At 45.7% G+C, this 14,425-nt stretch overlaps 1 protein-coding gene across 3 annotated transcripts in view; it reads left to right on the top strand.

Annotated features, from left to right (window-relative positions):
• Positions 1 to 14,123, top strand: part of LOC146370123 (titin-like) — a 174,205-nt gene extending 160,082 nt beyond the window's left edge. For all 3 annotated transcript variants that reach the window (XM_084908769.1, XM_084908770.1, XM_084908771.1), the window contains 16 exons: positions 3 to 290; positions 448 to 747; positions 836 to 1,138; positions 1,255 to 1,557; positions 1,648 to 2,232; positions 2,322 to 2,624; positions 2,938 to 3,237; positions 3,526 to 4,101; positions 4,374 to 4,679; positions 4,775 to 5,380; positions 5,513 to 10,617; positions 10,732 to 10,888; positions 11,234 to 11,724; positions 11,811 to 11,964; positions 12,176 to 12,496; positions 12,768 to 14,123. In XM_084908769.1, coding sequence (XP_084764895.1) covers positions 3 to 290; positions 448 to 747; positions 836 to 1,138; positions 1,255 to 1,557; positions 1,648 to 2,232; positions 2,322 to 2,624; positions 2,938 to 3,237; positions 3,526 to 4,101; positions 4,374 to 4,679; positions 4,775 to 5,380; positions 5,513 to 10,617; positions 10,732 to 10,888; positions 11,234 to 11,724; positions 11,811 to 11,964; positions 12,176 to 12,496; positions 12,768 to 13,060 — 10,391 coding nt within the window. In that variant the 3' untranslated portion in view covers positions 13,061 to 14,123. The remainder of the gene's footprint in view (positions 1 to 2; positions 291 to 447; positions 748 to 835; positions 1,139 to 1,254; positions 1,558 to 1,647; positions 2,233 to 2,321; positions 2,625 to 2,937; positions 3,238 to 3,525; positions 4,102 to 4,373; positions 4,680 to 4,774; positions 5,381 to 5,512; positions 10,618 to 10,731; positions 10,889 to 11,233; positions 11,725 to 11,810; positions 11,965 to 12,175; positions 12,497 to 12,767) is intronic.
• Positions 14,124 to 14,425: the final 302 nt, after the last annotated feature.

Raw genomic sequence — 14,425 nt, forward strand, 5'->3', positions numbered from 1 at the left:
AGTAATGCCAGTAGTGGACTTCTCTGGTATTCCTCAGAAGGTTGTCAATGTGCTGGCTGGCAAGACCCTGGATCTGGACCTGCCTATCATCGGCAGACCTCCTCCTGTTTGCTCCTGGTACTTTGGTGACAACAGGATAAAAATCACAGACCGTGTCAAGATCAAGAGTACTGGCAAGTTCACCAAACTGACGATGTCTGACACCACCATCGATGACACTGGTGACTACACCCTGGAGGTGAAGAATGCTGTTGGTGTCATCACTGAGTTCATCAAAGTCGTCATTCTCTGTAAGAAACCAACCCTGATTTAGTATTGCTTATATTTTTGCTACCAAGTCAAGTTTAGCTATTTCTGTATTGGCAGTGGTATAGGTAATATTAACATTTAGCTTTACGTACATTCAGGTGAGTGTAACGTTTAATTTTATGAAACTTTATTTACTAGCTAAACCTGATGAGCCAAAGGGACCCATCAGGTTTGACGAGATTGATGCCACCACCGTCACTTGCAGTTGGGATCCTCCAATCAGAGATGGTGGAGCTCCCATCAGTGGTTATGTGGTGGAGCAGCGTGATGCCCACAGACCTGGTTGGGTGCCTGTCTCTGACTCTGTCAGCCGACCAATGTTTAAATTTGATAACCTGATCGAGGGAGATGAGTATGTCTTCCGTGCAGCTGCTGTGAATCGTTACGGCACTGGAGAATTCCTGCAGTCTGAGATTGTCACCTGCAGAAGCATGAAGAGTAAGACCGCTATCATTCCTTTAAATATTATATTTGGTTGATACATATGATGGTAACAGTGGTAGCATGTTTTCCCTTCCCTCGTCAGATGTTCCTGGACCACCTGGACGTCCAGTTGTTTTCGATGTTTCTCGTGATGGTATGACTGTGGCTTGGGAGCCGCCAGATGAGGATGGTGGCCTTGAAGTTTCTGGTTACATCATTGAACGGAAAGAAGTCAGGGCTGATAGATGGGTGCGTGCCAACAAGAACCCTGTAACCATGACTAGATACCGGTCTACTGAGCTGATCGAGGGTCTTGAGTACGAACACAGAATCACTGCCATCAATGCCAGAGGACTTAGCAAGCCAAGTCTGCCATCTAAACCAGCAGTGGCAACAGATCCCATTGGTAAGACAACATTTTGATATAAATCTAGAATTTTAGACATATGTGTGTGACATGACTCTTGAAAGTCACAAAAGAGCAACAGACTACATACTGATATTGTTCTGTTCCCCAACCAGATCCACCTGGCTGTCCTCAGAATCCAAGGATCACTGATACCACAAAGTCCTCTGTGTCACTGGCTTGGAGTCCTCCTGATGATGAGGGAGACGCTAGGGTAGATGGTTACCTGATTGAGATGCAGAAGGTGGGCACTATGGCCTGGATCAAATGCAACACCACACCATCTCTAATTTGTGAGTACACACTGACCAACATGCCACAAGGAGAGCAGTTCAAATTCCGTGTGATGGCCTGCAATGCTGGTGGCTCTGGAGAGCCCGCTGAAGTGCCTGGAACAGTTACTGTGACTGAGATGCTTGGTAAGAACAAACAGACTTTCTCCAAGATGATGTGTGTACAACTAAAACTAGTACAGAATGGACCTAACTTTTGGTATCAATATTTTCCAGAATCTCCTGAATATGACCTGGAGCTGAAATACAAAGATCTGTACGTGGTCCGCTACGGAGGAGTGCTTAGATTATCTGTACCCATTAAAGGTAAACCTCAGCCAACCTGCAAGTGGTCAAAGGATGGCGGTTTAGTGTCTGCCAGGGCTATGATTGCCTCCACTGAAGATGCCAGTGAGCTTGTAATCAAGGGAGCTGAGAGGAGTGACTCTGGTGTCTATGATCTCCTGCTGGAGAATAAGGTTGGCAAGAAGAAAGTCCAAATCAAGGTGAAGGTCATTGGCAGACCAAGTGCTCCAGAGGGACCAATAGTCTTTGAGGAGATTCAGGCCAACTCTGTCAGGCTCTCCTGGAAGGCACCTATTGATGACGGTGGCTCAGAAATCCTTGGTTATATTGTGGAAAGACGTGAGGCAACCAGAAATGCCTGGTATACTGTAGACTGTAGAGTGACTGAAACTCAGTTGCTTGTTAAGGGCCTGAAGGAAGGAACAGAGTATCACTTCAAGGTCACAGCTGAAAACTCATTTGGTATCAGTGCATCCCTGAAGTCTGAACAGCCACTGGTACCCATGACTCCTCTCTGTAAGTATTCCTTGTTTTGTTTTTTGTTTTTCAAACCCTTCAGGCTTGTATTCAGAAACAATTTAAAACTTCCCCATCTTTCAAATCAGGTTCCCCTGAGCCTTCAACTACCCCACCAGAGATTATGGATGTCACCAAGAGCTCAGTGGCACTTGCATGGTCCAGACCAAAGGATGATGGAGGATCTGCTATCACTGGTTACTTTGTTGAGTACAAGGTGGTGTCTGCTGAAACATGGTCCCGTCATGAGGCCAAGATAACCTCCACCATGTTTACTCTACCTGGACTCATCCCAGATACGGACTACCAGTTCCGCATTGTTGCTGTCAATGACATAGGCGAGAGTGAGGCAGGTCCTGTGTCGGACCCAGTCACATGCAAAGATCCATTCGGTGAGTCTCATGTCCTTAAAAGTTGATGCCAAAACCCTACCACTAACCCGTGATTGGTCTTTGGCAACCAATGTTAGAAGTGAAATGCACTAGGTCGCTGAGGGATTTTAAACAGATGTGTTTAAATTACATTCCATTACAATCTTATGTAATCTTATGTAATCAGTGTAATGAGTTGCAGTTGTACAATCGATTACTTGATCTTGTCAGTCTATTGAAGTAGGTAGGTAGGCTGAGAGTGCAGACCCTCTCTCACTGTGTTTTAAAAAGAGAAAAAAACATTAAATAGCCTCACCCTTTTCTCTCCTTTCAGACAAGCCCAGTCAACCAGGTGAAATTGACACAGTGAACGTGAGTAACAACTTCATCACAATCCGCTGGCAAGCTCCAGAGTGTGATGGTGGAAAGGAGGTCCTGGGCTATTGGGTGGAATACAGGAAGTCCACAGAGAGCACCTGGAAAAAGTGTAACAAGGAGAGACTTAAGGAAAAGGAGTTCACGGCACGTGGACTAGCTGAGGCCACAGAATATGAATTCAGGGTGTTTGCTGAGAATGAGACGGGAATGAGCAGGCCTCGTAGGACTGCCACATGTATCAAAACCAAGCTGACTTGTGAGTACCTAAGAATATATTTATTATTAAATTTATATTTATTTACAGGGATAATACCTAGAAACATTCCTATTTGGCAACTAGTGATATACCACTATATACAATGTATGCACACTGGTACAGACCATATCCATGGGTATGGTTATAAGTTATAATGTTATAATTCAATACAATACTATTACAAAAAAAAATAACCAGTATGAAAAAGACATATTTAGATGGACTTACCATATATAGAGTATGCTGTTTATTTTTTTATAAATATGCTTCTTTGTTTTGTATTTCCAGCTGAAACTAAACCAAGCCTGAGAAAAGAAATGGATGAAGTAACTGCCAAACTTGGCCAGCCTGCAGTTATGAAGTGCCAGATTATTGGAAGACCTGTTCCTGAAATAAAGTGGTATCATGCAGGAAAGGAAATTATCGAGTCTCGCAAGTACGAGATGAGCTCTGACGGCCGCAACCACTCCCTGTCAATTATGACTGACCAGCAGGAAGATGAAGGCGAATACACCTGCAAGGCCATCAATGACGCTGGAGAAGCAGAGACCACAGGCATGTTGGTTTTGGAGGCGGCGCCATCATTCCACCCTGACTACCCACTGAAGGAAATCCATTTTGCTGGCCTTGGAACTACTCTGCGTATCCATGCTGTTTACATTGGCCGTCCTGAGCCAAAGATCATGTGGCTGCATGGGGCAAAGACTCTGGAAAACACAGAAGACATAAGCATTGAGACCACTGAGCACTACACACATCTGGTCATCAAGAACGTGCAGCGCAGAGTCCATGGAGGCAAATACAGAATAAGACTGCACAACCACTTTGGCCGAGCTGACACCGCATTCAGTGTTGAAATCTACGGTATGTTCTATGTTAATTACCTCCAGAAATTCAATTCAGTTTTATTCACACAGCACCAAATCACAACAACAGTCGCCTCAAGGTGCTTTATATTGTAGGGTAGACCCTACAATAATACATACATAGAAAAACCCAACAATTGTATGACCCCCTACAAGCAAGCACTTTGGCGACAGTGGGAAGGAAAAACTCCCTTTTAACAGTGCATCAATGCATACATTTGTAAGCGTGAAATTATCCAATTTGTAAATATATCATACCTCTATTCCTAGACAAACCTGATATACCTCAGGGTCCCATTGTTCTGGATGCCCTGCTGAAGAACTCAGTGATCATCAGCTGGAAGCCTCCCAAAGATGACGGTGGCTGCATGATTACGAACTATATTGTGGAGAAGCGTGAGGACAGGGAGGGCTCAGAGTGGGAACTGGTGTCGTCATCCATCAATGGCACATCCTGCCGTGTGCCCAACCTCATCGAGAGTGCTGGATACTTCTTCCGGGTCTATGCCCAGAATCGCTATGGCAACAGCGAGCCACTGGAGCTAACTTGCCCGATCCTCATCAAGAGTCAGCTGGGTATGTTTAATAAAAGGCAATATTTCACAATGGGTCATATATACAGAGATGCGAAATACTGACAGTGGTTTCATAAATATATATTCCTTTCACAGAGAGACCATCGCCACCTCTATCACCAGTTGTTTCTGGAATTACTAAGGATTCCTGCGTGGTTTCCTGGAAACCTCCTCTCAGTGATGGTGGATCCAAGATCAAGAGCTACTACCTGGAGAAGAAGAACAAAAAGGACAAGCGGGAATGGACTGAATGGACTCCAGTGACCACAGATGAAATTAAACAAACAGTCTTTTCTGTGAAGCGCCTGACCGAGGGTGTTGAGCACATCTTCCGTGTCAAATGCGAGAATCTTGGAGGGCAAAGTGACTATAGCGAGGAGACCACTCCCATCATTCCAGCCGCAGCTGTCGAGATCCGTGCTCCTGCCTTTAAGGAGGAGCTGAGGAACATGAGTGTCAAGTACAAGAGCAATGCTACCCTTGTCTGTAAGATTACAGGACAGCCCAAGCCTGTAATTAAATGGTTCAGACGAGGAAAAGAGGTCCATTCTGATGGAAAGAAGATCAAGATCCAGGAGTTTAAGGGAGGTTACCACCAGCTGGTCATCACAGAGGCTGACGAGGAAGACTCCACTGTTTACCAGATTAGGGCCACCAACCAGGGAGGCTCCATCTGTGCCACTGTCTCTCTGGATGTTGAAAGTAAGCTCCGAAATGCTGTCTTACACAAAAAAATAACTATGAAATGTAAAAAACAAAAAACGATGTAATTATAAGAGCTATTTAGATTCATATATATCATGAAATCTCAAACAACTTTTTCCTGATTTCTAGTTCCTGCCAAGATCAACCTGCCAAAGAATCTGAAGGACAAGGAAGCCATCCCTGCCCTGCGTGGAGAGGTGGTTAATATCAAGATTCCTTTCAGTGGAAAACCAGATCCTGTCATCACATGGCAAAAAGGACAAGATCTAATTGACAGCAATGGACACTACCAGGTCATTGTCACCAGATCATTCACTTCTTTGGTGTTTCCCAATGGAGTGGAGAAGAAGGACGCTGGTTTTTACATCGTCTGTGCCAAGAACAGATTTGGCATTGACCAGCAAACAGTTGAGCTGGATGTAGCTGATGTGCCTGATCCTCCACGTGGTGTCAAAGCCAGTGATGTCTCGAGAGACTCTGTGACACTGAACTGGGTGGCACCAGCAAATGATGGTGGCAGTAAGGTCATCAGCTATATCATTGAGAAGTGCCCCACCACAGCTGAGAGGTGGCAGCGTGTTGCCCAGTCCCGTGACACCCATTACACAGTTACCAATCTGTTTGGCGGAACGAGCTATCAGTTCAGAATTATTGCTGAAAACAAGTTTGGACAGAGTGCCCCATCTGAGTCAAGCGGACCTGTCATGACAAAAGAGGACAAATCCCGAGTTCTGCTCTATGACAGGGAGGTTGATGATACAGGATATGTCCCCAGGAGCAAGGCTCCACACTCTGATGCCAAGAATCTGCACAACAAATTTGCCATTGCAGAGGAATTGGGCAGAGGGCAGTTCGGCATTGTCCACCGCTGTGTTGAAATTAGCTCTGAAAAGACTTACATGGCTAAATTTGTCAAAGTGAGAGGTGCTGATCAGACATTAGTAAAGAAAGAAATTGCAACACTGAATTTGGCCAGACATGCCAATTACCTTCTCCTCCACGAGTCCTTCGACAGCCCGGAGGAGCTGGTGATGATCTATGATTTCATCTCAGGTGTTGACATATTTGAGCGCCTCAGTATAGCAGAGTTTGAACTTAATGAGCGTGAAATTGTTAACTACATCAGGCAAGTCTGCTCAGCTCTTGAGTTCCTTCACACTCAGAGTTATGGACACTTTGATATCAGACCTGAGAATATTATATACACTACTAGAACCAGCTCGAATGTGAAGATTATTGAGCTGGGACAGTCCAGACACCTGACTCCTGGAGACCAAATCAAGATTCAATATACCACAGCAGAGTATGCTGCCCCTGAGATCCACCAGTGTGACATGGTTAGCACAGTCACTGACATGTGGTCGGTTGGTGTTCTCACCTATGTGCTTCTCAGTGGCCTTAATCCATTCACAGCTGAAACCAACCAACAGACGATCGACAACATTTCCAGTGCAGCCTACAGCTATGATGATGAATCCTTCAAGCAAGTCAGTGTCGAAGCACTAGACTTCACAGACCGCTTAATGACAAAGGAGCGTAAGCATCGGATGACTGCAGCTGAGGCACTGGCACATCCTTGGCTCACCAAACCTGCGGAGGAGATCAGTGCCAGAGCAATCCCAACTGGCAGGCACAAGAGATACTGCCAGACAATGGTGAGGAAAGAGTGGAACACTGTTGTCTCTGGTGCCCGTGTGGCTAGCGGGGGTTCCATTAGGTCTCAGCGTGGCGTCTTTGTTGCTAAGGTGAAAATTGCACCATTTGAACATGGTCCTCTTGCAGGGCAGATTGGCCACGCAGTGGTGAATGAGGGTGACAACGTGAAGTTCATTTGCAACATTGACAACTATGATAGCACTACTGAAGTAACATGGTACTGTGGTGTCAAGCAACTTGAAGCTAGTGACAAGTATGAAATTGAATATGAAGATGGTCTGGCAGTAATCACCATCAATAAGGTCACAAGAGCAGATGATGGCACGTACAGATGCAAGGTTGTAAATGAGTATGGTGAGGACAGTGCCTACGCTGAGCTGTTTATCAGCAGTGTTAGGTCTTACCACGATTTCTTCACTGCCCGTGTGGTTAAGAGAACAAAGCGCAGAGTAGATACTGCCAGAATGCTTCAGAAGCCACCAGAGTTTACACTTCCTCTGGTCAACCATACAGCTTATATGGGTGAGGATGTGCGCTTTGGTGTTACCATTACTGTGCACCCTGAACCTCGTGTCATCTGGCACAAATCTGGACAAAAGCTTATCCCTGGACATGATGAAAGGAAATACACTTTCATCAGTGACAAGGGCTTGTACCAGCTGATTATCCACAATGTGGAGACCGAAGATGATGCAGAGTACAGTGTTGTGGCCCGTAACAGGTATGGGGATGACAGCTGCAAGGCTCGTCTCACTGTTGTTCCTCGACCTAAACCAGCAGATCTCACCCTGAGGCCCATGTTTAAACGTGTGCTTGCAAATATCGATTGTAAGGAGGGCCAGGACATACGTTTTGAGATCAGAGTATCTGGTCGTCCATCACTGAAATGGGAGAAGGATGGCACGCCTTTAGCCTTTGGACCATCCATCGAGGTTGTCCATGAGGGCCTGGATTACTACATTCTTCATGTGAAGGACACTCTTCCTGAGGATTCTGGTGTGTACAGAGTTACTGCTACCAACTCTGCTGGATCCGCCAGTTGCCAGGCCACACTGAAAGTGGAGCGCACCACTCATGTAAAGAAGGAATATGAGCCCAGTGAAAAGGAGAAGCAAAAGATTGCCGGAAAGGAAGAATTGGACAAAAAAGTTAGGCTCTCTCAGATTTTGGCTGGCACTGTTGTCACCCCTCTACCACCTGCAGCAGTAGAAGCTGTCAGGGAAGCCGCCACCATGTTTAAACCTGCTGTTACAACTAAGAAGGGTGAGAAGACTGAAGCTGAGATACAGAAAGAGCAAGAGGAGAGGAAGAAGAGAGCAGATGAGAAGAGACTGCGTATGCCCTATGTTGTCCCCACACCTCGTATCGTTAACCCAGCTGTTCTTGAAGAAGATGTAGAAATAAAACACTTCAAACCTCTTTCTGACATGAAATGGTATAAGAAATTACGGGATCAGTATGAATTCCCTGAGCCAATGGAGAAAATCCCACAGAAAAGGATGAAGCGTATCCGTCTGTCCCGGTGGGAGCAGTTCTATGAGGTACCAATCAGGATTAAGGACCAATATAAGCCAAAGTGGCGCATTTTATCTATGACTCAGGATGACTTGGAGACTGTGAGGCCAGCAAGGCATCGCACTCCTTCTCCTGAGATGGAGACCTACCACAGAATCAGGAGGAGGTCTCTAGGTGACCTGTCAGATGAAGAGCTGCTGCTTCCTGTGAATGAGTATCTGTCCATGAAGAGAACTGAGGAGGAGAGGCTTCGTCTGGAGGAAGAACTGGAGCTTGGCTACTCCGCTTCTCCACCTAGCCTTAGTCCAGTTCGCTTTGAGTTGTCGGCCCTGCGTCCCTCATCTCCTAGAAGGACCTACGGTGAAGATGAAGAGGAAGAAGAAGTTCACAGATATGATTCCTACAGAATTCCATCCAAATATGAGGCTGGCCCAAGTTTTGTTGATCTCCGCCAGCGTCATGACAAAACAACTTATAAACCTCCAAGACAAAAGCAGAGGGTGTATGAAGAAAGAGAGGACCAGGAGCTGCTGCGGCCACACACGACTGCTCAGAGAATCACCTCTTACAAGAGTGAACTCAAACGAATGGAGTTTGAGGAGAAGACACGAATCTCACAAAAGGAAAGCACTGTTGCTGTTTCAAGAATCTCTGAAGTCACAGAATCTGAGCACCTGACAGCTTTTACCTCAGAATATATCCCTAAACCAATCAAAAAGCTCCCAGAGCCCGTGAGGAAAAGATCCCCTACCCCAGAAAAGGCTGTCAAGACAGATGTGACACTCCCTAAGGTTGACTTCATGTCCAGGTATGAGGAGAGAAAGCAGGCTCTGAGATCAGAGAGAAGATCTGTAGAGAGAAAGGTTGAGGTGGTGACACAAGCACCCTTCAGCCTTGACCATCCCCCACGCATTACTGTCAGGATGCGATCTCATCGTGTACCATATTGGTCCAACACAAGATTTACCCTGAATATCCAGGCCAAACCTGAACCTGAGGTCAAGTGGTTCCACAATGGAAAACAAATCCATGGGAGCAGCAAATATACCATGACCAACATCAGTGGAGTCCTGACTCTCCAGATCATCAACTGTATGACTGAAGATTCTGGCACTTACCGTGTGGTTTGCAAGAATGCCAAAGGAGAGACTTCTGACTATGCCACACTAGATGTAGCAGATGAATACGCTGCCTTCTCTTCACTTCGCAAAGATGAGGAGCCTCCATCTGCCCATCTGCCAGAGATGACCAAAACAGAGGTATATCACGTCTCATCCTCTAAAACATTAGTAACGGAAGCTGTAACTGAGACTGTGAAGGAGACCACTACTGTTGTTGAGAAGCCAAAGGAGAAGCCCAGTGTCCCTGCCAAAATTCTGACTAAGCCACAGTCCCTCACTTTAGAGGAGGGACACACTGCCAGATTTGAATGTGATGTGGATGGTGAACCAGCACCTTCTATAAGCTGGCTGCGTGAAGGAGCAGTTGTTGCTCCCTCTGCCCGACACCACATTGTGTCTACTCAGTACAACTCCTCCTTTGAGATCTCCTCTGTTGAGATGTCAGATGAAGGCAGCTACACTCTCTTAGTCGAAAACGCTGGAGGCAAACAAGAAGCCCATTTCACCCTGACCATCCGGAAGTCTGAGTCAAAGGAGAAAGTGGTTGCCCCTCCCAGAGTAACTTCTCCAGAAGCTAAATCCCCTCTTGCAAAGTCCCCTGAACCGGTCAAATCTCCCCAGAGGGTGAAATCCCCTGAGCCAGTCAAGTCACCACAGAGAGTGAAGTCTCCAGTCTCACCAAAATCCCCAACACCAAAATCTCCAACACCAAAATCCCCAACCCCAAAATCTCCTACTCCCAAATCCCCAGTCACATCTCAGAAGGAACAAGCGATTTCTCCAATCAAGCCAAAGAGAGTGATGTCACCGCCTCTTGGAAAGAAGCCGTCCTTCTCTGTTGGGCTGAGTGACCTCACAGCGTACTCTGATTCTGTTGTGAAGCTGTCAGTAAAGTTGACAGGAGAGCCCACACCTACAATCTCGTGGATGAAGGATGGAAAGGTAACCTAATAGAAAACACTTGAACTTTTCCAGAATTTGTTTTTAATAATATTTGAGGGAAATGCATTATATTTACCTTATTTAGAGATCCAGTCATATTTTCTGTATGGGCAGGTTTTGTCTCAAGGTGGAAAGTATGAATTATTTGAGGATTCTGGCTCAGCTCATCTCGAGATCTATGAATTGGAGGCCTCTGATAGTGGGGTGTACAAGTGCACTGCTACAAACAGCGCTGGAGCAGTTTCAACTATGTGTACTGTCAGTGTACAAGGTAAGTCTACACCTGATTTGTACACCTACAAATGTTTAAACCAGAGGTGTCAAAATTACATCTGCATTTCAGTGAAATTGGAGACTGCAGAATTTTTAAAAATTAGGAGCTGGGTAAAGTGATACCCATTTTTATTTTCAGCCACTTTCCATTGTGGTGGACAAAAGGTCCAGGCCTTGAACCTCATGCGTGTTCTCCCATTTAACTCCAAAGAGTCGTGCTGGCAGATTTCTTTCTTTATCACAGCAGCTTTTTCGTTATCATGTGGAGCTGTGTGTAAAATGAGTTTGACACGCCTAGTTTAAACTCTTTCCTGACATAATGTCTTTCTTACGTCTTTTCTAGGCTCAAAGAGCTCCAAAACAAAAGCTGAAATCTCTGAGGAAGTTGTAAAAAGAGAAATGATCCATGAAGAAATCTCGTCTTCTGTAAAGGAGGTGAAGACCTCCCACAGCCAGATGTCGATCACAGAGGGCCAGTCTCTAACACTGAGGGCGAGCGTCCCTGGTGCCTCTGACGTCAGATGGATCCTAAACGGGGTTGAACTGACCAACTCGGAGCAGTACAGATATGGAGTATCTGGAAGTGACCACACCCTAACCATCAGGACGGTGACTGAGCATGAGCAGGGGATCCTCACGTGTGAGGCGCAAACACAGCGAGGACTGGTCCGGTGTCAGTTTAACACCACGGTCACCACCAAGCGATCAGACGCGCCTCATTTTCTGGTGCAGCCCAGGTCCCAGAATGTTAATGAAGGACAAAATGTGAAATTCATGTGTGAAATTGCAGGAGAGCCTTCTCCTGAAGTGGAGTGGTTGAAAGACAACATGATTGTGAGTGTTTTCTTCAGAAGATTTATGGAAAATCAGTCAGTTGAATTAGTCTTTAAGCCAATTCTAAATTACTTAACTGTTTGCAGATATCTGTCACATCAAACTTGAAACTGAGCCGCTCTAAGAATGTGTATACTCTGGAGATACGTGAAGCCACAGTTGCAGACAGTGGGAAATACACAGTAAAGGCCAAAAATCAGTTTGGACAGTGCTCTGCAACTGCGTCCCTCAACGTCCTCAGTAAGTTACCGCCGCTGCATTTCACCCACCGTGTCACAGTGTGTTTAATTAGCTTGTATGCTAATGAGTCTTGGACTGCACCAAAGCCACTATTTAGTGGAAATCCAAGGCACTTGAGCATCCTCAGCTTACACTCAGTGTACGCAAATGGTTTGCAGTAACTGTGCACATTGTGATATGAGCCATGTGCTTGTCATCTGCATCCTTACAGCTCTTGTTGAAGAACCGACAAAAATTATAATCGCAGAACAAAGAGCTTCTACTGACACTGCAGCGAGCATGCAGAAAAGATTCATGGCCTCCTCACTTCACATGGAAGCAGCTTCCATGCAGGCCAGCAGTGTCAGCAGCAGCTCCCGCTCTGCTGCTGCCGGGTTTTCATTTGAGAGCATGTCTGCGACTAGCATGTCAGCCACGATGGCCGAGTCGGTGGTTTCCATGAGCTCCAGGAGCACGATGATGGAAATGTCTGCTCATACGCATGCCGAGTCCTCGTCCTCACTGAAGGCCCTCACCACAGGGATTAAAAGAGGTGAGACGACTTTCAAAATGTGCATGTAAACTCAGACAGCAGGACCCGAGTGAGTTTCTGTGTGACAGCAACTGTAATGGTGAAAGCATTGTGGCATTTCTCCTTTCCTCCTCTCACTGTTATCATCAGCTTATGATTCAAATATCTGCACTGATATGTTTGCAACAACATACGAGGGAAGACAAACACATGGTTGTCACCAGCAGCCTGCTGTTCTCACACAGCCTTTGACCGTAACAGAGTCTTCATCCAACATTCTCTTCTCTAACAGGCACTCCACCAAAGGTCGAAGCTCTTCCAGAGGATGTGTGCGCAGAGCCGGGGAAGTCTCTAACCGTAGTGGGGATGTTCTCTGGAGACCCCACACCCTCTGCCCAGTGGGTCCGCTCAGGTCGGACGCTCCCCAATGGGGATGAGCGATACCACGTGGAGAATACCACTGACCTCTCCACCCTCGTGATCTCTGCAGTGAAGGAGGCTGATGCCGGAGCGTACACCCTCAGACTGTCCAACGAGCTCGGCTCCGACTCTGCAACCGTCAACATTCGCATTCGGTCCATGTAAAAAGGAAGACAAAGTCAATTCACGTCCCCCGTTTCCCTCATCCAGAACCTCTTTATTTAGTGACGCAGCACCAATAATCCTACTTGATAAAGATCTGGATTTCTGTTCTTGTAAATATGAACTATTTTTGACATTAATTTATGCCAAACTAGACTAAAGTCTAAAGTTGTTATAAAATGTGCCATATTGGACAGTTATGACTTAGGATATTTGACAGACGTTTCTGTGACATGTACATAATGTATATAGCCGAATTTAACGGTTATGGGAAATGTATGCATTGTTATTTATGACAATATAATATTAACTGAAACAAAAGAACAAATGTTTGAACAGGAGAAAGTTTCCGCTGGAACGAATACCCTGTGAAACCAAGAAACTAAAATCTGTGCCTCAACGGTAAGTTGAAGTCTTTAAGATTGCCTCGGCAGGTAGAGAGGTTCCCTGCTGACGTTATAAATCAGAAACAGAAGGACAACGTTTTTTATTTTATTTTATTGTTTTTTGGACGCGCTCCTGAGCGTGGGATATTACAGTTTCATATGAATTGTACCATGAGCGTAAGACCCCGAGTGCTGTTTTCATTACCCTCGTGTAAGCAGCACAAAACGGCCTTGCGCTCAGACCGACTGCGTCGTACCACCACAATTTGATGACCGGCTCCGAGTGTGAGCGGCCTGCACTCGGAGCGTTAAGATCATTTTAATGAAGAGCGCTGCTTCTGGCGCAGGACGGCCGGCCTGGCTTTGGAAAACAGAACATCTCCTGGCCAAATAAGTGAAGAGAAAGTCAGAGCCGGCTCTTCTGTGCAGAAGCAGCGCCGTCTCTCGGAGGACAGTTAGCAACATGCTTTGTGTGTTTGAGTGTTTGTAGCTTTTAGTCGTTTCACCGTGTCAGTAGTCAGGGTCTCCTTCGTTCGCCACAGGGACTTCATGTCCCGTGAAGAGAAAAGCAGTTAAGTCTCGCCCTGCACTTTGAGTTCATTGATCTGTTGATGTAGAATTGTTTCCTCCTCCTTGAGATTTGTGCATTACTGATTTAATAAAGCATGATTTCAGCACTACACACACGCTCGTCTGGATTTATTGTGTGGAGATGATAACGCTTCAATTGCTGCTGCGCCATGATGGAGCATTTTCACAGTGATCTGAGGATTTCCTCCCGATTTTCCCATTCAGATAATTATTAAAAACGTTTTGCTACATTCAGGTGGATTGAAACATGATAATTCAGTGAAGTTAATGGGACTGTGCTCTATTTAATGACTTTTATATAGTTTGTTATTCAGTGGTTGTTTGTCACATACAGAAAACAAACCTTCATGTCAGTGTTGTTTTGTAATATTTAACTGTCAGAATAAAGTAA

This window comes from Perissodus microlepis, chromosome 16 (genome assembly GCF_051167445.1).
Source record: "Perissodus microlepis isolate ML-2025 ecotype Zambia chromosome 16, ASM5116744v1, whole genome shotgun sequence".
In the NCBI taxonomy this organism is placed as follows: domain Eukaryota; kingdom Metazoa; phylum Chordata; class Actinopteri; order Cichliformes; family Cichlidae; genus Perissodus; species Perissodus microlepis.